We start from the raw sequence: 22,529 nt of genomic DNA, 5'->3' as shown, positions 1-22,529 counted from the left end.
CAGAAGGGGAGGGGCCTTACACTTTTTAGTGTAATTGCTTTGTGTGGCCTCCGGAGGCAGTGCTATACACCCAATCGTCTGGGTCTCCCAATAGAGCGCCGAAGAAATACTCAATATACGTTTGAGCTACTGAAATGGGACTTCTCCTGCTGTGAAGCTGACTCCTCCGCTGGGGGAGCTGAGGGAGAAAGATCCAACATTCCATTGATGGACGCTATAGGATCATTCCTTATGGCGTCACCATCTGGTGTATCCGGATTGAGAGCGGTGTCAGGATCAAAGTCCTGATGAGCTACGTCTGCCTCATCATACAGAGAGCCTCCTGGGACCCCCCCGGAGCACCGATTTTATTCCAAATGAGGGTGGCCAGGGAGCAATGATCCAGATTGCCCATGGCCTGTCCGGACTGCAAGTCTCTATCCCATTGCAACTCCATCCCTGTCCTTGGACAGGGTTGACAGGTGGTTCCTTTGGCCACGTCTAGTAGAGACCCCGGCTGACCAAGTGCTACAGGGGAGCATTGCACACAATGGGGTTCAGTGCCGTGGAACAGTATCACATGCAGTAAAAACAGCATCGAAAGCCTGTGTTGCTTATATGCTGCTGCCGGCTAGCCATCTAGGATATAGAGCCAAGAATGGCGACCGTACAGTGCAATGTATAGCATACAAGCATAAAGTACAAATGAACACTGCAGCACATGCAATACAAGCAGCATAGAAAGCCTGTGCCTTGGCACCCCTGCTTTTCTGCTGCTGTAGACTAGCCATCTAGGGGAATATAGCCCAGAATAGCGACCATACAGTGCAATGTATAGCATACAAGCATAAGTACAAATGAACACTGCAACCCCTGCAATACAAGCAGCATAGAAAAAAACCTGTGCCTCAGCACCCTTGCTTTTCTGCTGCTGTAGTCTAGTCATTCTAGGCGAAAATAGCCCAGACTAGCGACCGTACAGTGCAGTGTATAGCATACAAGCATAAATACACATGAACACTTCAGTACATGCAATACAAGCAGCATGGAAAGCCTGTGCCTTAGCACCCCTGCTTTCCTGCTGCTGATGTGTCGCCATCTAAGAGGGCATATAGCCAAAAATAGCGACCTATGCAGTGTAAGCATAAAATACAAATGGACAACTGCGGTATTTAGTGGGGTCAGCACTTCAGGTGCCGCTTACCGCCCGCCTATAAGTGGGTGTGTGGTCGCCCTAGTCCTGTGCCTGGTTGCCCAGAGTCCGATCTCTCAGCTCGGACTGCAGGAATGGCTGCCGGCGTCCTTCTCCAGCTCGTGTGGGTAGGGGCGGGCCGTGGGCGTGCCCCCAAGTCAGAGCGGGAAACCGGCGTCCCACAGTGTCCAGTGAGAGGGCTGGAGCATGTAAATAAGGCTCCAGCCCTCGGCGCTGCTGATTGACAGGGTGGGGGCGGGAACGAAGCGGAGCTAGGCCGCAAAAGCCGGGGACTGGATTTATAAGCGTCGCCGCCGTAAAAGCGCGGTCGGCGCTAAGTCCCCGGCGCACTACAAGTCCCAGCCGCGCCGCCGCTCCCGGAGCGTCCGGCGCGGTAGTTCCCAATACATAAAGTCACTCAGCTAGGCTGCAGTGACTGTAACCCTTTACTGTCCCCGGCGCACTAGCACACCCAGCAAGTCTGGAGTGTGCTGTGCCTGTGTGTACCGGGACACAGAGTACCTGAATGGTGCAGGGCCATGTCCCTGAACGGTACCCAGCTCCGTATCCAGCAGGTTCAATGGGTCTGTGGATGGAGCCCGGCCTCAGGGCTTTGGGGCCGGTAAGATCCCACTTCCTCAGAGCCCCTCAGGGGGATGGGGAAGGAAAACAGCATGTGGGCTCCAGCCGCCGTACCAGCAATAGGTACCTCAACCTTACAAACCACAAGCGGGGTGAGAAGGGAGCATGCTGGGGGCCCTATATGGGCCCTCTTTTCTTCCATCCGATATAGTCAGCAGCTACTGCTGACTAAACAGTGGAGCTATGCGTGGATGTCTGACCTCCTTCGCACAAAGCAGAAAACTGGTGAGCCAGTGATCCCACTGGGGGTGTATAGCCAGAAGGGGAGGGGCCTTACACTTTTTAGTGTAATGCTTTGTGTGGCCTCCGGAGGCAGTAGCTATACACCCAATCGTCTGGGTCTCCCAAAGGAGCGCCGAAGAAAGAAAGTGTTACACTTTCTTTGGACAAACTTATGAATTTTGTGTAACCCCTTAGATAAAGAAGGGAATTTTGTTACTTACCGTAAATTCCTTTTCTTCTAGCTCCTATTGGGAGACCCAGACGATTGGGTGTATAGCACTGCCTCCGGAGGCCACACAAAGCAATTACACTAAAAAGTGTAAGGCCCCTCCCCTTCTGGCTATACACCCCCAGTGGGATCACTGGCTCACCAGTTTTAGTGCAAAAGCAAGAAGGAGGAAAGCCAATAACTGGTTTAAACAAATTCACTCCGAAGTAACGTCGGAGAACTGAAAACCGTTCAACATGAACAACATGTGTACCCGAAAAACAACCAAAAATCCCGAAGGACAACAGGGCGGGTGCTGGGTCTCCCAATAGGAGCTAGAAGAAGAAGGGAATTTTGTTTACTTACCGTAAATTCCTTTTCTTCTAGCTCCAATTGGGAGACCCAGACAGTGGGTGTATAGCTACTGCCTCTGGAGGCCGCACAAAGAACTACACTTAAAAGTGTAAGGCCCCTCCCCTTCTGGCTATACACCCTCCCGTAGGAGTACGGATTCCTCAGTTTTAGTACCAAAGCAAGAAGGAGGAAAGCCAATAACAGTTTCAAAAACAAATTCAATCCGATAACAAGATCGGAGAACTTAAGAAACAACATGAACAACATGTGCACCCGAAAAACGAAACCCTAAGAACAAATAGGGCGGGTGCTGGGTCTCCCAATTGGAGCTAGAAGAAAAGGAATTTACGGTAAGTAAACAAAATTCCCTTCTTCTTTTTCGCTCCTAATTGGGAGACCCAGACAGTGGGACGTCCAAAAGCAGTCCCTGGGTGGGTAAAAAGATACCACATGAACGGGCTGTCAGACAGCCTCTTCCTACAGGTGGGCCACCGCCGCCTGAAGGACCTGTCTACCTAGGCTGGCATCTGCCGAAGCGTAGGTATGCACTTGATAGTGTTTGGTAAACGTGTGCAGACTCGACCAGGTAGCCGCCTGGCACACTTGCTGAGCCGTAGCCTGATGCCGCAATGCCCAGGACGCACCCACGGCTCTGGTAGAATGGGCCTTCAGTCCAGATGGAATCGGAAGCCCAGCAGAACGGTATGTGTGAAGAATTGGTTCCTTGATCCACCGCGCAAGGGTGGATTTGGAAGCTTGCGATCCCTTATGCTGACCAGCGACTAGGACAAAGAGCGCATCAGAACGGCGTAGAGGCGCCGTGCGAGAAATGTAAATCCTGAGTGCTCTCACCAGGTCCAACAGATGTAAACCCTTTTCAAATTGGTGAACTGGATGCGGACACAAAGATGGCAAAGTGATATCCTGATTGAGATGAAAGGAAGAAACCACCTTGGGAGAAAACTCCGGAATTGGACGCAGTACTACCTTGTCTTGGTGAAACACCAGGAAGGGAGATTTGCAAGATAACGCCGCTAGCTCGGACACTCTTCGAAGAGACGTGACCGCCACAAGAAAAACTACTTTTTGTGAAAGCCGAGAAAGGGAAACCTCTTTCAAAGGCTCGAAAGGCGGCTTCTGGAGAGCAATGAGAACCTTGTTCAGATCCCAGGGTTCCAATGGCCGTTTGTAAGGAGGAACGATATGACAAACTCCTTGGAGAAAAGTGCGTACTTTAGAAAGCCGTGCCAAGCGCTTCTGAAAGAATACGGATAGCGCGGAGACTTGACCCTTAAGAGAGCTAAGCGACAAACCTTTTTCCAATCCAGACTGCAGGAAGGAAAGAAAAATTGGCAATGCAAATGGCCAGGGAGAAACCCCTTGAGCCAAGCACCACGCTAAGAATATCTTCCACGTCCTGTGATAGATCTTAGCTGAGGATGGTTTTCTAGCCTGTCTCATTGTGGCAACAACTTCATGAGATAAACCTGAGGCCGCTAGGATCCAGGACTCAATGGCCACACAGTCAGGTTCAGGGCCGCAGAATTCAGATGGAAAAACGGCCCTTGAGACAGCAAATCTGGACGGTCTGGTAGTGTCCACGGTTGGCCTACCGTGAGATGCCACAGATCCGGGTACCACGACCTTCTTGGCCAGTCTGGAGCGACGAGTATGGCTCGATGGCAGTCGGACCTGATTTTCCGGAGAACTCTGGGTAACAATGCTAGAGGTGGGAACACATAGGGGAGTCGGAATTGCGACCAATCCTGAACCAAGGCGTCTGCCGCCAGTGCTCGGTGATCGTGAGACCGTGCCATGAAAACCGGGACCTTGTTGTTGTGCCGTGACGCCATCAGATCGACGTCCGGCGTCCCCCAGCGGCAACAGATCTGCTGAAACACGTCCGGGTGAAGGGACCATTCTCCTGCGTCCATGCCCTGGCGACTGAGAAAGTCTGCTTCCCAGTTTTCCACGCCTGGGATGTGAACTGCGGATATGGTGGACGCTCTGCTTTCCACCCACGTCAAAATCCGCTGGACTTCTTGAAAAGCTTGGCGACTGCGTGTTCCCCCTTGGTGGTTGATGTACGCCACCGCCGTGGAATTGTCCGACTGAATCCGAATCTGCTTGCCTTCCAGCCATTGTTGGAAGGCTCGCAGGGCAAGATAGATTGCTCTGATTTCCAGAACATTGATCTGCAGGGTGGACTCTTCCTGAGTCCACGTCCCCTGAGCCCTGTGGTGGAGAAACACCGCTCCCCACCCTGATAGGCTCGCATCCGTCGTGACTACTGCCCAGGACGGGGGAAGGAACGACTTTCCCTGTGACAATGAGGTGGGGAGAAGCCAACGCAGAGAGTCCTTGGCAGTCTGAGAGAGGGAGACAGTCCTGTCGAGGGACGTCGATTTCCCATCCCATTGGCGTAGAATGTCCCATTGTAGAGGGCGCAGATGAAACTGCGCGAACGGGACTGCCTCTATTGCTGCTACCATCTTTCCTAGGAAATGCATGAGGCGCCTCAGTGAGTGCGACTGGCTCTGAAGGAGAGATTGCACTCCAGTCCGTAGCGAACACTGCTTGTCCAGTGGAAGCTTCACTATCGCTGAGAGAGTATGAAACTCCATGCCAAGATAAGTCAGAGATTGGGTCGGGGTTAGATGAGACTTTGGAAAGTTGATAATCCACCCGAAATTCTGGAGAGTGTCTAGTGCCACCTTCAGACTGTGCTGGCATGCCTCTTGAGAGGGTGCCTTTATAAGCAGGTCGTCTAGATACGGGATGACCGAGTGACCCTGCGAGTGCAGAACAGCTACTACTGCTGCCATGACTTTGGTGAAGACCCGGGGGGCTGTTGCCAGACCGAAAGGTAACGCTACGAACTGCAGGTGTTCGTCGTGTATGACGAAGCGTAGGAAACGCTGATGCTCTGGTGCAATCGGCACGTGGAGATACGCATCTTTGATATCTATTGATGCTAGAAAATCTCCTTGAGACATTGAGGCTATGACGGAGCGTAGGGATTCCATCCGGAACCTCCTGACTTTTACGTGTCTGTTGAGCAACTTTAGATCCAGGACGGGTCGATACGATCCGTCCTTTTTTGGGACCACAAACAGATTGGAGTAAAAACCGTGACCTTGTTCCTGAAGAGGGACGGAGGTCACCACTCCTTCCGCCTTTAGAGCGGCCACCGCCTGCAACAGAGCATCTGCCCGGTCCTCGAAAGGACCGATAACCAGACTGACCCTTCCTCTGTTGGGGTTTGTTTTCGCACAAAGCTAAAACTGAGGAATCCGTACTCCTACGGGAGGGTGTATAGCCAGAAGGGGAGGGGCCTTACACTTTTAAGTGTAGTTCTTTGTGCGGCCTCCAGAGGCAGTAGCTATACACCCACTGTCTGGGTCTCCCAATTAGGAGCGAAAAAGAAAAGGAATTTACGGTAAGTAACAAAATTCCCTTCTTCTTCGGCGCTCCATTGGGAGACCCAGACGATTGGGACGTCCAAAAGCTGTCCCTGGGTGGGTAAAGAATACCTCATGTTAGAGCTGCAAGACAGCCCTCCCCTATAGGGAGGCAACTGCCGCCTGCAGGACTCTTCTACCTAGGCTGGCGTCCGCCGAAGCATAGGTATGCACCTGATAATGTTTGGTGAAAGTGTGCAGACTCGACCAGGTAGCTGCCTGGCACACCTGTTGAGCCGTAGCCTGGTGTCGCAATGCCCAGGACGCACCCACGGCTCTGGTAGAATGGGCCTTCAGCCCTGATGGAACCGGAAGCCCAGCAGAACGGTAGGCTTCAAGAATTGGTTCTTTGATCCATCGAGCCAGGGTGGCCTTAGAAGCCTGCGACCCTTTGCGCTTACCAGCGACAAGGACAAAGAGTGCATCCGAACGGCGCAAGGGCGCCGTGCTGGAAATGTAGATTCTGAGTGCTCTCACCAGATCCAACAAATGTAAATCCTTCTCATACCGATGAACTGCATGAGGACAAAACGAAGGCAAAGAGATATCCTGATTAAGATGAAAAGAGGATACCACCTTCGGGAGAAACTCCTGAATGGGGCGCAGCACTACCTTGTCCTGGTGGAAGACCAGGAAGGGAGCCTTGGATGATAGCGCTGCCAGCTCAGACACTCTCCGAAGAGATGTGATCGCTACCAGAAAAGCCACTTTCTGTGAGAGTCGAGAAAGTGAAACCTCCCTCAGAGGCTCGAAGGGCGGCTTCTGGAGGGCAACTAGTACCCTGTTCAGATCCCATGGATCTAACGGCCGCTTGTACGGGGGTACGATATGGCAAACCCCCTGTAGGAACGTGCGCACCTTAGGAAGGCGTGCCAAACGCCTCTGAAAAAAGACGGATAGCGCCGAGACCTGACCTTTAAGGGAGCCGAGCGACAAACCTTTTTCTAACCCAGATTGCAGGAAAGAAAGAAAGGTAGGCAATGCAAATGGCCAGGGGGACACTCCCTGAGCAGAGCACCAGGATAAGAATATCCTCCACGTTCTGTGGTAGATCTTAGCGGACGTGGGCTTCCTAGCCTGTCTCATGGTGGCAACGACCCCTTGGGATAATCCTGAAGACGCTAGGATCCAGGACTCAATGGCCACACAGTCAGGTTCAGGGCCGCAGAATTCCGATGGAAAAACGGCCCTTGGGACAGCAAGTCTGGTCGGTCTGGTAGTGCCCACGCTTGGCCGACCGTGAGCTGCCACAGATCCGGATACCACGCCCTCCTCGGCCAGTCTGGGGCGACGAGTATGACGCGGCTGCAATCGGATCTGATCTTGCGTAGCACTCTGGGCAAGAGTGCCAGAGGTGGAAACACATAAGGGAGCCGGAACTGCGACCAATCTTGCACTAGGGCGTCTGCCGCCAGCGCTCTTTGATCGCGAGACCGTGCCATGAAGGTTGGGACCTTGTTGTTGTGCCGGGACGCCATGAGGTCGACGTCCGGCCTTCCCCATCGGCGACAGATTTCCTGAAACACGTCTGGGTGAAGGGACCATTCCCCTGCGTCCATGCCCTGGCGACTGAGGAAGTCTGCTTCCCAGTTTTCTACGCCGGGGATGTGAACTGCGGATATGGTGGAGGCCGTGGCTTCCACCCACATCAGAATCCGCCGGACTTCCTGGAAGGCTTGCCGACTGCGTGTCCCCCCTTGGTGGTTGATGTATGCCACCGCTGTGGAGTTGTCCGACTGAATTCGGATCTGCCTTCCTTCCAGCCACTGCTGGAAGGCTAGTAGGGCAAGATACACTGCTCTGATTTCCAGAACATTGATCTGAAGGGTGGACTCCTGCTTAGTCCACGTACCCTGAGCCCTGTGGTGGAGAAAAACTGCTCCCCACCCTGACAGACTCGCGTCTGTCGTGACCACCGCCCAAGACGGTGGTAGGAAGGATCTTCCCTGTGATAATGAGGTGGGAAGAAGCCACCAATGCAGAGAGTCCTTGGCCGTCTGGGAAAGGGAGACTTTCCTGTCCAGGGATTTTGACTTCCCGTCCCATTGGCGGAGAATGTCCCATTGAAGTGGGCGCAGATGAAACTGCACAAACGGAACCGCCTCCATTGCCGCCACCATCTTCCCGAGGAAGTGCATGAGGCGTCTTAAGGAGTGCGACTGACTTTGAAGGAGAGCCTGCACCCCAGTCTGTAGAGACCGCTGCTTGTCCAGCGGAAGCTTCACTATCGCTGAGAGAGTATGAAACTCCATGCCAAGATACGTTAGTGATTGGGTCGGTGACAGATTTGACTTTGAGAAGTTGATGATCCACCCGAACGTCTGGAGAGTCTCCAGTGCAACAGTCAAGCTGAGTTGGCATGCCTCTTGAGAGGGTGCCTTGACCAGTAGGTCGTCCAAGTAAGGGATCACAGAGTGTCCCTGAGAGTGCAAGACTGCTACCACTGCCGCCATGATCTTGGTGAACACCCGTGGGGCTGTCGCCAGACCAAATGGCAGAGCTACGAACTGAAGATGGTCGTCTCCTATCACGAAGCGTAGAAAGCGTTGGTGCTCTGTAGCAATCGGCACGTGGAGATAAGCATCCTTGATGTCTATTGATGCTAGGAAATCTCCTTGAGACATTGAGGCAATGACTGAGCGGAGGGATTCCATCCGGAACCGCCTGGCGTTCACATGCTTGTTGAGCAGTTTTAGGTCCAGAACAGGACGGAATGAGCCGTCCTTTTTTGGCACCACAAAGAGATTGGAGTAAAAACCTTGACCTCGTTCCTGAAGAGGAACAGGGACCACCACTCCTTCTGCTCTTAGAGAATTCACCGCCTGCAGAAGGGCATCTGCTCGGTCGGGATGTGGGGAAGTTCTGAAGAACCGAGGCGGAGGACGAGAACTGAACTCTATCCTGTACCCGTGAGACAAAATGTCTGTTACCCACCGGTCTTTGACCTGTGGCAGCCAAATGTCGCAAAAGCGGGAGAGCCTGCCACCGACCGAGGATGCGGAGGGAGGCGGCCGAAAGTCATGAGGCAGCCGCCTTGGAAGCGGTACCTCCGGTTGCTTTCTTGGGGCGTGAGTGAGCCCGCCAGGAATCTGAGCTCCTTTGCTCTTTCTGAGTCCCTTTGGACGAGGAGAATTGGGGCTTGCCCGAGCCTCGAAAGGACCGAAACTTTGACTGCCACTTCCTCTGTGGAGGTTTGCTTGATCTGGGCTGGGGTAAGGAGGAGTCCTTACCTTTGGACTGTTTAATGATTTCCGCCAATTGCTCACCAAACAGTCTGTCTCCAGATAATGGCAAGCTGGTTAAACATTTTTTAGAAGCAGAATCTGCTTTCCATTCCTTTAACCACAAGGCTCTGCGCAAAACTACAGAGTTGGCGGATGCCATTGAGGTACGGCTCGTAGAGTCCAGTACCGCATTGATAGCGTAGGTCGCAAACGCAGACATTTGCGTAGTTAGGGACGCCACTTGCGGCACTGCTGGACGTATGAGAGAGTCCACCTGTGCCAGACCAGCTGAAATAGCTTGGAGCGCCCACACGGCCGCGAATGCTGGAGCAAACGACGCGCCAATAGCTTCATAGACAGATTTCAACCAAAGGTCCATCTGTCTGTCATTGGCATCTTTAAGTGAAGCCCCATCCTCCACTGCAACTATGGATCTAGCTGCAAGCCTGGATATTGGAGGGTCCACTTTTGGACACTGGGTCCAGCGTTTGACCACGTCAGGGGGAAAAGGATAACGTGTATCCTTAAGGCGTTTAGAAAAACGCTTGTCCGGATAAGTATTGTGTTTCTGGATGGATTCTCTGAAGTCAGAGTGGTCCAGAAAAGTACTCAATTTACGCTTGGGATACAGGAAATGGAATTTCTCCTGCTGTGCAGCTGCCTCCTCTGCAGAAGGGGCTGGGGGAGAAATATCCAACAGCCTATTGATGGCCGCTATAAGGTCATTTACCATGGCGTCACCATCTGGCGTATCCAAATTGAGTGCGGCGTCAGGACAAGACTCCTGATCACCCACCTCTGAGCCATCATATAGAGACCCTTCTCGCTGAGACCCTGATCCGCGTGATGACGTGGAGGGTCTCTCCCAGCGAGCTCGCTTAGGCGGACTGGGACTGTCATCGGAGTCAGAGCCCTCAGCCTGTGATGCCTGGGACCCCCTTGAATTACGGATTAATTCCAGCTGAGGGGGGCCGGGGAACATAGACACAGCGGTGTCCATGGTCTGAGCAACTGGCCTGGACTGCAAGGTCTCCAGGATTTTTGTCATAGTCACAGACATTTTATCAGCAAAGACTGCAAATTCTGTCCCCGTCACCGGGGTAGGGTTCACAGGCGTCTCTGCCTGGGCTACCACCACAATAGGCTCTGGCTGACGAAGTGCCACTGGGACTGAACATTGCACACAATGAGAGTCGTTGGAGCCTGCTGGTAGATTAGCCCCACATGCTGTACAAGCAGTGTATACAGCCCGTGCCTTGGCACCCTTGCGTTTTGCGGATGACATGCTGTTGTCTCCTCAAAGCAATATAGGGTGTACAGCCAAGAAGCGACCTTACAGTGCAGCACACAAATATAACACTGTGGCACTAGTGGGGCCGCACGTATGTGCTGCTTACCGCCCGCTTAGCGCGGGTGTGTGGTCGCCAGAAACCCCTAGCCTGGGTCCCTCAGAGCCTGCGTCCGTTCTCCAGCCAGACTGCATGTGTATAATGGCTGCCGGCGTCCTGGGGAGCTGCAAGCCTGGGGGCGGGCCTAGGGCGTGCACAGAGAAAAAGCGCGAAGCCTGTGTCCTACTGTGCTCAGTGAGAGGGCTGGAGCATGTAAATCGTGCTCCAGCCCTCGGCGCTGCCGATTGAACAACGTCTCTCCCCTACCCTGATTGACAGGGTGGGGGGCGTTAACGAAGCGGAGCTAGGCCGCAGAAAACCGGGGACTAAAGTTACAAACGCCGCCGCCGTAAAAGCGCGGTCGGCGCGTCCCCGGCGCACTACAAGTCGCAGCTGCGCCGCCGCTCCAGGGGCGGTCGGCGCGGCGATCCACACACATAAAGTCCCCCAGTAATCTGCGGGGACTATAAGCCCAGCGCACAGCGCTACAGTCCCCGGCGCACTAGCACACCCAGCAAGCCTGGGGTGTGCGTGGCCTGCCATACGGGGACACAGAGTACCTGAAAGTTGCAGGGCCTTGTCCCTGAACGGCACTCCCGCTCCACATCCAGCAGGTTCAATGGGTCTGTGGATGGAGCCCGGCCTCAGGGCTTGGTGGCCGGTAAGATCCCACTTCCTCAGAGCCCCTCAGGGGGATGGGGAAGGAAAACAGCATGTGGGCTCCAGCCTCCGTACCCGCAATGGGTACCTCAACCTTACAAACCACAAGTGGGGTAAGAAGGGAGCATGCTGGGGGCCCCATATGGGCCCTCTTTTCTTCCATCCGATATAGTCAGCAGCTACTGCTGACTAAACAGTGGAGCTATGCGTGGATGTCTGACCTCCTTTGCACAAAGCAGAAAACTGGTGAGCCAGTGATCCCACTGGGGGTGTATAGCCAGAAGGGGAGGGGCCTTACACTTTTTAGTGTAATTGCTTTGTGTGGCCTCCGGAGGCAGTGCTATACACCCAATCGTCTGGGTCTCCCAATGGAGCGCCGAAGAAAATAAGACTATACATGTTTGATGTCTACGAATTTGTATCGACCTGAGGCATCACACCGACACATCATTTTGACCAAACTAGTGAACACTGTAAATAAAATATCCCCAAAACAATCATGCAATCACACTTTTTTGCAATTTTTCCACACTTGGATTTTTTTTGCCTTTTTTCCAGTACACTGTATGATAAAACTTGTGGTTTCATTTAAAAGTACAACTCGTCCCGCAAAAAACAAGCCCTCATATGGCAAGATTGACGGAAAAATAAAAGTTACGGATCTTAGAAGGAGAACAAAAAAACCCTCCAAAAAAAACTAAAAAAAAAAAATCGCCCAGGGGGTGAAGGGGTTAAGGCCACTAGAAACATGTACTTACGTCATACTGAAGCTTCTGTTTCCCTGCTGGCATACCAGTTGCCTCATGAATTTTAACCTTTATTACAGAGACCTGTAACACACACAAAAACAAATATTATTATCGAAATAGTGTTAATGACATACACCACACAGCATCAACATTCCAATCTGTGTTAGACTTTACCTGATCAGAAAGCGGCAGAGTGAACGCCAGCACTTGTCCGCCCAACTTCCATTCAGTCTTATCTTGCATGTTGGGGACCTGTACTTTGACAGTGACAGGACCCTGGAGAAAAAATAAAAAAAAAATAAATAAAACACAATAACAATAATTAACATATTACATTAAAGAAAGCTCTGCAAATCTTAATATCAAGATAAGTAAAAACCAACATACCTTGTTCCTACGCAAGAATTCTTCTTCTGGAATGAGGGAATCTTCGCTCTTCATTTTCTTAGCAGATGGTTCATCTTCTAGCGGTGGAGGAGGATGCGATGGAGGCAGGGGCGCTGGTGTAGGTACAGGGGCAACAGGTGGCGCAGGAACAAATGCTGGAATGTGAAGACATTAAAAGTTGCAGATAAGGGTTAAATCCAGCACCCCGGCAATGCCTCTATAAATACTGTGGATTTTTCTTTAAACCCTTCATTTTCATTAAAGAACAAATGTTTGCAAAAATACATTTAATATTTTTTTCTCCCTTTAATTGCCGGATTACTGTCGAGTCCGGGTCCTGAGAGCCTGCCACGATCACTCAAAAAAACGGAGACTTGTGTAGCTCAGGGCACAGGAGTACACAGTGACATACACAAGCAATAGAAAGCATAGGCTGTGCGCTCCTGAGCTGAGCTCTTTTCAAGAGCAATCAGTGGGGGTGTCTCAGGACCCAGACCACTAAACAATTGCTAACAATTAAAAGGGACAAAGAAAGAAAAGAAGGGAATTTTGTTTACTTACCGTAAATTCCTTTTCTTCTAGCTCCAATTGGGAGACCCAGACAATTGGGTGTATAGCTATTGCCTCTGGAGGCCACACAAAGTATTACACTTAAAAGTGTAAGGCCCCTCCCCTTCTGGCTATACACCCCCAGTGGGATCACTGGCTCACCAGTTTTAGTGCCAAAGCAAGAAGGAGGAAAGCCAATAACTGGTTTAAAGACCAATTCAATCCGAGGAAACATCGGAGAACTGAACCATACCACATGAACAACATGTGTACCCGAAAAAACAGAAAAACCCCGAGAAAACAGGGCGGGTGCTGGGTCTCCCAATTGGAGCTAGAAGAAAAGGAATTTACGGTAAGTAAACAAAATTCCCTTCTTCTTTGTCGCTCCATTGGGAGACCCAGACAATTGGGATGTCCAAAAGCAATCCCTGGGTGGGTAAAAGAATACCTCATGATAGGGCCGTCAAACGGCCCTCTCCTACAGGTGGCCAACCGCCGCCTGAATGACTTATCTACCTAGGCTGGCGTCTGCCGAAGCGTAGGTATGCATCTGATAATGCTTGGTAAAAGTAAGTAGACTCGACCAGGTGGGTGCCTGACACACCTGCTGAGCCGTAGCCTGGTGCCGTAATGCCCAGGATGCACCCACGGCTCTGGTAGAATGGGCCTTCGGCCTTGAGAGAACCAGAAGCCCAGTAGAACTGTAGGTTTCAAGAATTGGTTCCTCGAGCCCCCGAGCAAGGGTGGATCTGGAAGCTTGCGACTGTTTACGCCGACCAGCGACAAGGACAAAGAGTGCATCCGGGTGGCGCAGGAGCGCCATGCGGGAAGTAGAACCTGAGTGCTCTCACCAGAACCAACAGATTGCAAATCTTTCTGAAATTGATGGACTGGACGAGGACACAAAGAAGGTGAGGTGATATCCTGATTGATATGAAAATGGGATACCACCTTAGGGAGAAATTCCGGAACCGGACGCAGAACTACCCTGTCCTGGTGAAGGACCAGGAAGGGAGTTTGTATGAGAGCGTTGCTAGCTCGGAAACTCTCCTAAGAGACGAGACCGTTACTAGAAGGCCACTTCCCGTGAAAAACGGGAAGGGAGACATCCTTCAAAGGCTCGAAAGGCGGCATCTGGAGAGCAATTAGAACCTTGTTCAGATCTCAGGGCTCTAACGGCCGCTTGTACGGAGTGCTGAGAAGACAAACTCCCCGTAGGAACGTGCGTACCTGAGGAAGTCGTCGTTTCTGAAAAAATACAGATAGCGCTGAGACTTGTCCCTAAAGGGAACTGAGCGACAACCCATTTTCCTACCTAGATTGCAGGAAGGAAGGAAACATAGACGATGCAACCGGCCAGGGAGAAACACCCTGCGCCGAGCACCGAGATAAGAACATCTTCCACGTCCTGTGGTCAATCTTGGCGGACGTTGGTATGCTAGCCTGTCTCATGGTGGCAACCACGTCCTGAGGTAATCCTGACGACACTAGGTTCCAGGACTCAATGCCACACCATCCGGTTGAGGGCCGTAGAATTCAAATGGAAGAATGGCCCTTGAGACAGCCAGTCTGATTGGTCTGGTAGTGCCCCCGGTTAGCCTACCGTGAGGCACCACAGAACAGAGTACCACAACATCCTCGGCCAATTTGTAGCGACGAGGATGGCGCGGCCGCAGTCGGTCTTGATCTAGCGCAGTACTCTGGGCAACAATGCCAGAGGTGGCACCTAAGGTAGCTGGAACTGCGACCAATGCTGAACTAAGGCGTTTGCCGCCAGAGCTCGATGATTGTGAAACCGTGCCATGAAGCTGGCACATTGTTGTTGTGCCGTGACGCCATTAGATCGACGTCCGGCCTCTGTCAGCGGCGCCAGATCTCCTGAAACCCGTCCGGGTGAGGAGACCATACTCTTTCGGCCACACCTCAGCGACTTAGGAAGTCAGCTTCCTAGTTTCCACACTTGGGATGTGAATTGTGGATATGGTGGATGCCGTGTCTTCCACCCACATCAGAACCTGCCGGACTTCCTGGAAGGCTTGCCGGTTGCGCGTTCTTCCTTGGTGGTTGATGTATGCCACCGCTGTGGAGCTGTCCGACTGAAGTCGGATATGCTTGCTTTCCAGCCGCTGTTGGAAGGATTGTAGGGCAAGATACACTGCTCTGTGTTCAAGAACATTGATCTGAAGAGTGGACTCTTGCTGAGTCCACGTACCCTGAGCGCTGTAGTGGAGAAAAACTGCTCCCCACCCTGATAGACTCGCGTCTGTCGTAACTATCGCCCAGGACGGGGATAGGAAGGACCTTCTTTTTGACCAAGAGGTGAGAAGAAGCCACCACCGTAGAGATTCCTTGGCCGCCTGAGAAAGAACGACGACTCTGTTGAGGGACGTCGACTCCTCGTCCCATTGGCGGAGAATGTCCCATTGTAGTGGACGCAGTAAAACTGCGCGAAAGGAACTGCCTCCATTGCTACCACTTACGTAGGAAGTGCATGAGGCGTCTCAATGTGTGCGACTGGTTCTTAAAGAAGAGCTTGCAGCCCGTAGTGAATGCTGTTTGTCTAGCGGCAGCTTCACTATCGCTGAGAGAGTAAGAAACTCTATGCCTAGATATGTTATCGATAGGGTCGGGGTCGGATCTGACTTTAAAAAGTTGATGATCCACCCAAAACTCTAGAGAGTCTCCAGCGCAACGTTCGGGCAGTGTTGGCATGTTTCCTAAGAGAGTGCCTTGACAAGTAGATCGTCTAAATACGGGACCACAGAGTGACCCTGAGAGTGCAGGACTGTGACTACTGCTGCCCTGACCTTGGCGAAGACCAGTTGGACTGTCGCTAGCCGGAAGGTAGAGCTACGAACAGAGGGTGTTCGTCTCCTATAACGAAGCGTAGAAACGCTAGTGCTCTGGATCAATCGGCACGTGTGGATAAGCATCCTTGATGCCTAATGATGCTAGGAAATATCCTTGGGACCTTGAGGCGATGACATGGCGGAGGGATTCCATCCGGAACCGCCTGGTGTCCACGAGCTTGCTGAGCATTTTTAGATCCAGAACGGGACGGAACGGCCCGTTGTTATAGGTACCGCAAAGAATTTGGGGTAAAAACCGTGACCTTGTTCCTGAAGAGGAACGGGGGTCATCACTCTTTCTGCCTATAGAGTGCACCCTGTTTGCAGAAGAGCAGCGGCCCGGCCGGGAGGTGGAGAAATTCTGAAGAATCGAGTTGGAGGACGAGAAGTGAGCTCTATCCTGTACCCGTGAGACAGAATGTCTCACACTCAATGGTCATTGACCTATGGCAGCTAAATATCGCCAAGGCGGGAGAGCCTGCTACCGACCGAGGCCGCAAGTCATGAGGAAGCCGCCTTGGAAGCGGGTTTTCAGACTGTCGCTTTTTTGGGCGAGACTGAGCCCGCTAAGAATCTTAGCTCCTCTGATCCTTTTGAGTCCACATTGGACGAGGAAAAATGGGACCTGCCCGAGCCTCGAAAAGGCCGAAAACCCCGACTGCCTCTTGCTCTGTTGGGGTTTGTTGTGTCCGGGCTGAGGAAAGGATGAATCCTTACCCCTGGACTGTTTGATGGTTACATCCAACGCTCACCAAACAGTCGGTCAGCAGAAAAAGGCAACTGGTTAGGCAACCTTTTTTGGAAGCAGAATCTGCCTTCCATTCACTTAACGAGCAGACCAGGCTCTGCTTAAAAACACGGAGTAGCGGAGGCTACCGCCGCACGGTTCGCAGAGTCCAGGACAACCTGAATCGCGTAAGAAACAAATGCAGACATTTGAGAGGCTAAGGATGCCACCTGCGGCACAGATGTACGTGTAACCGTGTCAATCTGTGTAAGACAAGCTGAAATAGCTTGGAGTGCCCCAAGGGAGAGAATGCCGGAGCCAACGGTGCGCCGACAGCCTCATAGATGGCTTTCGACCAGAGATCCATCTGTCTGTCAGTGGCATCTTTGAGTTTGCAGTTCCATCTCCCACTGCAACTATGGATCTAGCTACAAGCCTGGAGATTGGAGGATGCCGCTCGGGACATTGGGTCCAGTCCTTGACCAAGTCAGGGGACAGGGATAACGTGTATCCTAAGCCGTTTGGAGAAGCGCATATCTGGATAAGCGTGGTGTTCCTGGACTGCCTCTCTGAAGGCAGAGTGGTCCAGAAAAATACGTGAAGCTGACTCCTCCACTGGAGGAGCTGTGAGAAATAACCCACATTCTATAGATGGACGCTATAAGATTATTTACTATGGCGTCACAATCAGGTGTATCCAGATTGAGAGCGGTCTCAGGATCAGAATCCTGAGCCGCTACTTCCGCCTCATTACACAGCGAGTCCTTCTGTTAGGACCCTGATGAAACCGAGGCCGCTCATAGCGAGCCCACTTAGGCTGTCTGGGACTGACGTCCGTGCAGAGCCGTGACTCTGGGATGCGTGTGACATTCCCGGAGCTGTTAGTTATTCACACTGAGGGGGGCCATGGATCAATGATTCAACAGTGCCCATATTGTGAGAGACATGTCCGGACTGCTAGGCTTCTAGTATCATAGCCATAGTCTCAGAAAAACTGTCAGTAAATACTGCAGACACCGTCCTCATCCCCTGGCCATTAGTGCATACAATGGGAGTCTATGTACCTGCCGGCCGTATAGCCGTACATGCTGTACCAGCTGTATAGAAAAACATGTGGTTCTGCACCTTTGTTTTACACAGAGAATATGCTGATAACTCCTCCGCATAATCCAGGAGGGTATATACAACGTGCGACCAAACAGTGCAATGTATATAGTACAAGCATATCTATAAGTGCACTTCTGCACTAGTGGGGTTAGCACCACAGGTGCTGCTTAACGCCTGTTACAGCGATTGTGTGACTATCAGAATGCCAGGGTCTTCCACACTTGTCTCTGTATCGTACAGAAACTGACACTAATGGCTGCCGGTGTCCTTGTAGAGAAGGAAGCCGTGGGCGTGCCTGAGAAAGTGCGGGAATCCGGATTCACAGTGCACACAGTGAGAGGGGTGGAGTATGCAAAACATACTCCAGCTCTCAGCTCTGCTCTATGCAGCGTCACGCCCCTACCCTGACTGTCAGGGCTGTGGGCGGTAACGAAGGGAGACTAGGCCCAGAAGCCGGGGACTCGAGTTAACAGCGCGGCCGCCGTAAAAGCGCGGGCCGCGCTGAAGTCCCCGGCGCACCACAAGTGCCAGCCGCGCCGCAGTTCCAGCGGCCGGCGCGACTGATTCATAGAAGTGGCCAGCGTCCCGCCCCTCTCCTGACTGGCAGGTCTGGGGGCGGGAACGAACGGAAGCAGGCCGCAAAAGCCGGGGACTCTAGTTATCAGCGCGGCCGCCGTAAAAGCGCGGGCCGCGCTGAAGTCCCCGGCGCACCACAAGTGCCAGCCGCGCCGCTGCCAGCGGCCGGCGCGACCGATTCCTGGAAGTGGCCAGCGTCCCGCCCCTCTCCTGACTGGCAGGTCTGGGGGCGGGAACGAACGGAAGCAGGCCGCAAAAGCCGGGGACTCTAGTTATCAGCGCGGCCGCCGTAAAAGCGCAGGCCGCGCTGAAGTCCCCGGCGCACTACAAGTGCCAGCCGCGCCGCAGTCCCAGCGGCCGGCGCGACCAATTCCCATAAGTGAGCCTGCTTCAGCAAAGCTGAATGAGGCCATGGCACAGGCGCCGCAGCGCTGATGTCCCCCGGCGCACTACAACACCCAGCATGCTGCGGTGTGAGCGCCAAATGCACGGGGACACAGAGTACCTTGAGGAAGCAGGGCCATGTCCCTGATGTACTCCGCTCCATCCAGCATCTTCTCCAGGGGCTGTAGATGGAGCACGGTCTCAGTGCCTGGAGACCGGTAAATCCCACTTCACCCAGAGCCCTGTAAAAAGGGATGGGGAAGGAATCAGCATGTGGGCTCCTGCCGCCGTACCCGCAATGGGTACCTCAACCTTACAAACACCTCCGACATACAGTGGGGTGAGAAGGGAGCATGCTGGGGACACTATATGTGTCCTCTTTTCTTCCATCCGACATAGTCAGCAGCTGCTGCTGACTAAAAAGTGGAGCTATGCGTGGATGTGTTGCCTCCTTCGCACAAAGCACAAAACTGGTGAGCCAGTGATCCCACTGGGGGTGTATAGCCAGAAGGGGAGGGGCCTTACACTTTTAAGTGTAATACTTTGTGTGGCCTCCAGAGGCAATAGCTATACACCCAATTGTCTGGGTCTCCCAATGGAGCGACAAAGAAAACCAAAAGAAAAAAAAATTATAATATATATATATATAAATATATATATATATATATATATATATATATATATATATATATATATATATATATATATATATATATATATATATATATATATATATATATATATATATATATATATATATTACACATACATACATACATACATGCAAAAACCCCATCAGACAGCATACTCACCAGCTGGAACAATCATGTGTGGGGTTCTCTGGGCCATCATGGGGGGTGGATTTGGTGGCATTTGCACAACGTTAATTCTAGGTGCGTGCAAAATAGGTGGCATGGGAGCAGCCAACACAGATCCTGGAGGAAGACGGACAACAGATGCCATTGGGGGCCTTTGCATTACAGGAACAGCAGACACCATGGTAGTACGTATTGGTGGTGGCATCTGAAAAGTAGAATCAAATCCATCATTTCTGTCACCAGCAGTCGTAAAATCAACAAGGACAGATTAACACAAAATAGGAAAATCGAATTTACATATAACCCATTTAAACATTGTTTCTACTCCCATAATAGAATAATATTTAAGACGGGAAGGGACCATTGCCGCTCCTCCATATTAAAGGAATAATTATAGCCAGCCAAGAGAAACTCATAGCATGCTTATTAGAAACAAGTTCCTGGTTCATATCTCTAGAGGACAAAACGTTTAGCACTCACCGATGGAGGCCGTGACACAGGAGGGTTGATCTGCTGGTGAAGTGATACAGGTGGAGGTGGCCTCGGAATAGTATTGATTGGTGGTGCAGGGCTTGGAATATTGGGTGCAGAAGAAGGTGGGGGTGGTTGATTGATCTCATTAGGCTTGCTAGGTCCAATCTTGTCCTTGCCATCTTCCTCTGGTACCAAGCCTTTAGCCTTATGGATAGCTTCAATTTGCTCCTGCAGTGTTATATTAGCCTGAGCTGCCTGTTGGGTGCGAGCCATGCTGCCAGAATGCCCATCCCATGTGACCTACCAAAAAAGAAATTAAGTGTGGATAAGTGGTCAGTTTCCTATAGGTACAAGTATATCTAGTATTAAACATAGAAAAATAATATATACCTTCTCCTCTGGTTTCTGGATCTCTTCCTCTCCAATCTTTTTACCAATAGCAGTTTCTTCAACACCAAAAATATCGGTACGGCGTTCAGCCAGCTGCTTCAAGCTGCTTTCAATATCCAACCCTGAAAAGAGGGACAAATGTAAACACACACCAAGGTTCTCCATCATCTACTTTAGTAATATTTCATTCCACAGTGATAGGAGGAACGCTACACATGGAACAATCAGGTTTTAGGCTTTATTTTACCATTATCTGCAGTGGTACCTTCAATCCCACAGCACCCTGTATTTCACATTTAGAAAGACTCCTAAAAGACCTTTATGTAAATGGCATAGGTGAACCGCCTCACCTGGGGCATACACTTCATCATCCCCTTGTTTTTCACGAATAGAGCGATCTCTCTGCTCCAGCCAACGCGGATCCAAAAGGCCAATACGCATGTGCTCCTGCATTTTGCTGGCAGGAATCTTCTCTCCAGTGATCGGGGATACTAGGTATTCATCGGATGCAGGAGCAGGCGGCTGAGCCTTTGAAGCTGGAAATACAGGGACAATATATAAAACATAAATAAAAAGGTACAAGGCTTGAATAATATGTAATTTATAAGCTAAACAAGCAACATGCGTACTGACCTTTGGGATCGTAATCCTTGCGAACAATCACTTGGTCTGGAGTTGGAGGTAAAGGAGGCGGCATTGGTGACTCAGGAGGAAGGGGAGCCTTTTGTGCATAATCCTCATCATCGGAGCCCTATGATTTAAAAAAAAATAATTTTACAGTCAGCGTAAAAACTTCACAAATTTCTTTACAAAAAAATAAATAAATAAAAGCCTCGTCTTTCATATAATCTAAATGGTGTTTTTTGTGTGTGGTGTTTTTGACATAAGGAGTCTATGGGAAAATGCCAGTCTTGATCAACAAGTCCATTTAAGTCAGAAAGGTCAAATTCATTGAGAGGTGTGTGCCTGGTAATATGAAATTGTTAATGAATTTAGTGCTTTTGTTTCTGCTGCCAGGCGTCAGAATCAAATTCTACTGCAGCCAAGGCATGATGTACCGTACATTTCTACTATCATTTACACCACTTTACACTCCTAGGGAATACATCGGCGTATGCTTGACCATGCCCCTATTTTAAGCCCTGCTCACTTTTTAAAGTTGGTGGAGCTGGCCTAAAACCACCAAATGAATTTTTGAGCACCAAGTGTTATATAGAAGATCTCAACCTTTTTAACAATCTGGTGTAAAATCTTTATTAAAGTTAAACCAGTCAAGTAAAAAACAACAAAAAATTCCCGAAAAAGAACACAACTCGCTACAAGCAGATACGAATTAATCTGCAGGTCAATAATATTATGAAGCTGTGCGGCCGCTGCACTGGAAGCCTGACTACTGGGAGGAAATAATTTTATTCCTCCCGCCGCCTTGGACTTTAAGTCATAGGGGTGCACCTGGCACAGGGTCAGTCACCGCTCTGAGAGGCAGCTGTAATCATGTCTCCGCACGGACCGACAGCCGGCTCAGCATTGCATCAGTAAAGAGCCGGCTGTCAAATCCGCATAAGTTTGCAGTAGATTTATACCAAAAGCACAAATCTTTCTGATTCTGGTATTGAATTAATTACCGTGGATCCTCATTTAAGGGAACCTGTCACTAGATTCATGCTGGCCGAACCATGGGCAGCATAAATCAAAACCTGGCTGTACAATTGTTTTACTCTGAAATCTCTCTGGCTGGCAGGGACTATAGAGAAAGAAGGGAATTTTGTTTACTTACCGTAAATTCCTTTTCTTCTAGCTCCTATTGGGAGACCCAGACAATTGGGTGTATAGCTTCTGCCTCCGGAGGCCACACAAAGTATTACACTTAAAAGTGTAACCCCTCCCCTCTGCCTATACACCCTCCCGTGCATCACGGGCCCATCAGTTTTGGTGCCAAAGCAGGAAAGAGGAAACTTATAAATTGGTCTAAGGTAAATTCAATCCGAAGGATGTTCGGAGAACTAAAACCATGAACCAAAAGAACAATTCAACATGAACAACATGTGTACACAAAAGAACAAACAGCCCGAAGGGAACAGGGGCGGGTGCTGGGTCTCCCAATAGGAGCTAGAAGAAAAGGAATTTACGGTAAGTAAACAAAATTCCCTTCTTCTATGTCGCTCCATTGGGAGACCCAGGCAATTGGG

General features: G+C 51.0%; 1 protein-coding gene across 2 annotated transcripts in view; it reads right to left on the bottom strand.

Annotated features, from left to right (window-relative positions):
- SF3A1 (splicing factor 3a subunit 1) overlaps positions 1–22,529 on the bottom strand; it is an 88,490-nt gene that overhangs the window by 18,805 nt on the left and 47,156 nt on the right. For both annotated transcript variants that reach the window (XM_075319957.1, XM_075319958.1), the window contains exons 8-15: positions 20,974–21,091; positions 20,691–20,876; positions 20,341–20,462; positions 19,957–20,250; positions 19,471–19,681; positions 12,467–12,621; positions 12,254–12,355; positions 12,089–12,160 (exon numbers count right to left, since the gene is read on the bottom strand). In XM_075319957.1, coding sequence (XP_075176072.1) covers positions 12,089–12,160; positions 12,254–12,355; positions 12,467–12,621; positions 19,471–19,681; positions 19,957–20,250; positions 20,341–20,462; positions 20,691–20,876; positions 20,974–21,091 — 1,260 coding nt within the window. The remainder of the gene's footprint in view (positions 1–12,088; positions 12,161–12,253; positions 12,356–12,466; positions 12,622–19,470; positions 19,682–19,956; positions 20,251–20,340; positions 20,463–20,690; positions 20,877–20,973; positions 21,092–22,529) is intronic.

The sequence above is a fragment of the Anomaloglossus baeobatrachus genome, chromosome 1, assembly GCF_048569485.1.
Source record: "Anomaloglossus baeobatrachus isolate aAnoBae1 chromosome 1, aAnoBae1.hap1, whole genome shotgun sequence".
Lineage (NCBI taxonomy): Eukaryota > Metazoa > Chordata > Amphibia > Anura > Aromobatidae > Anomaloglossus > Anomaloglossus baeobatrachus.
The sequence above is the reverse complement of the archived record's forward strand: the minus strand, read 5'-3'. Positions and strand labels throughout refer to the sequence as shown.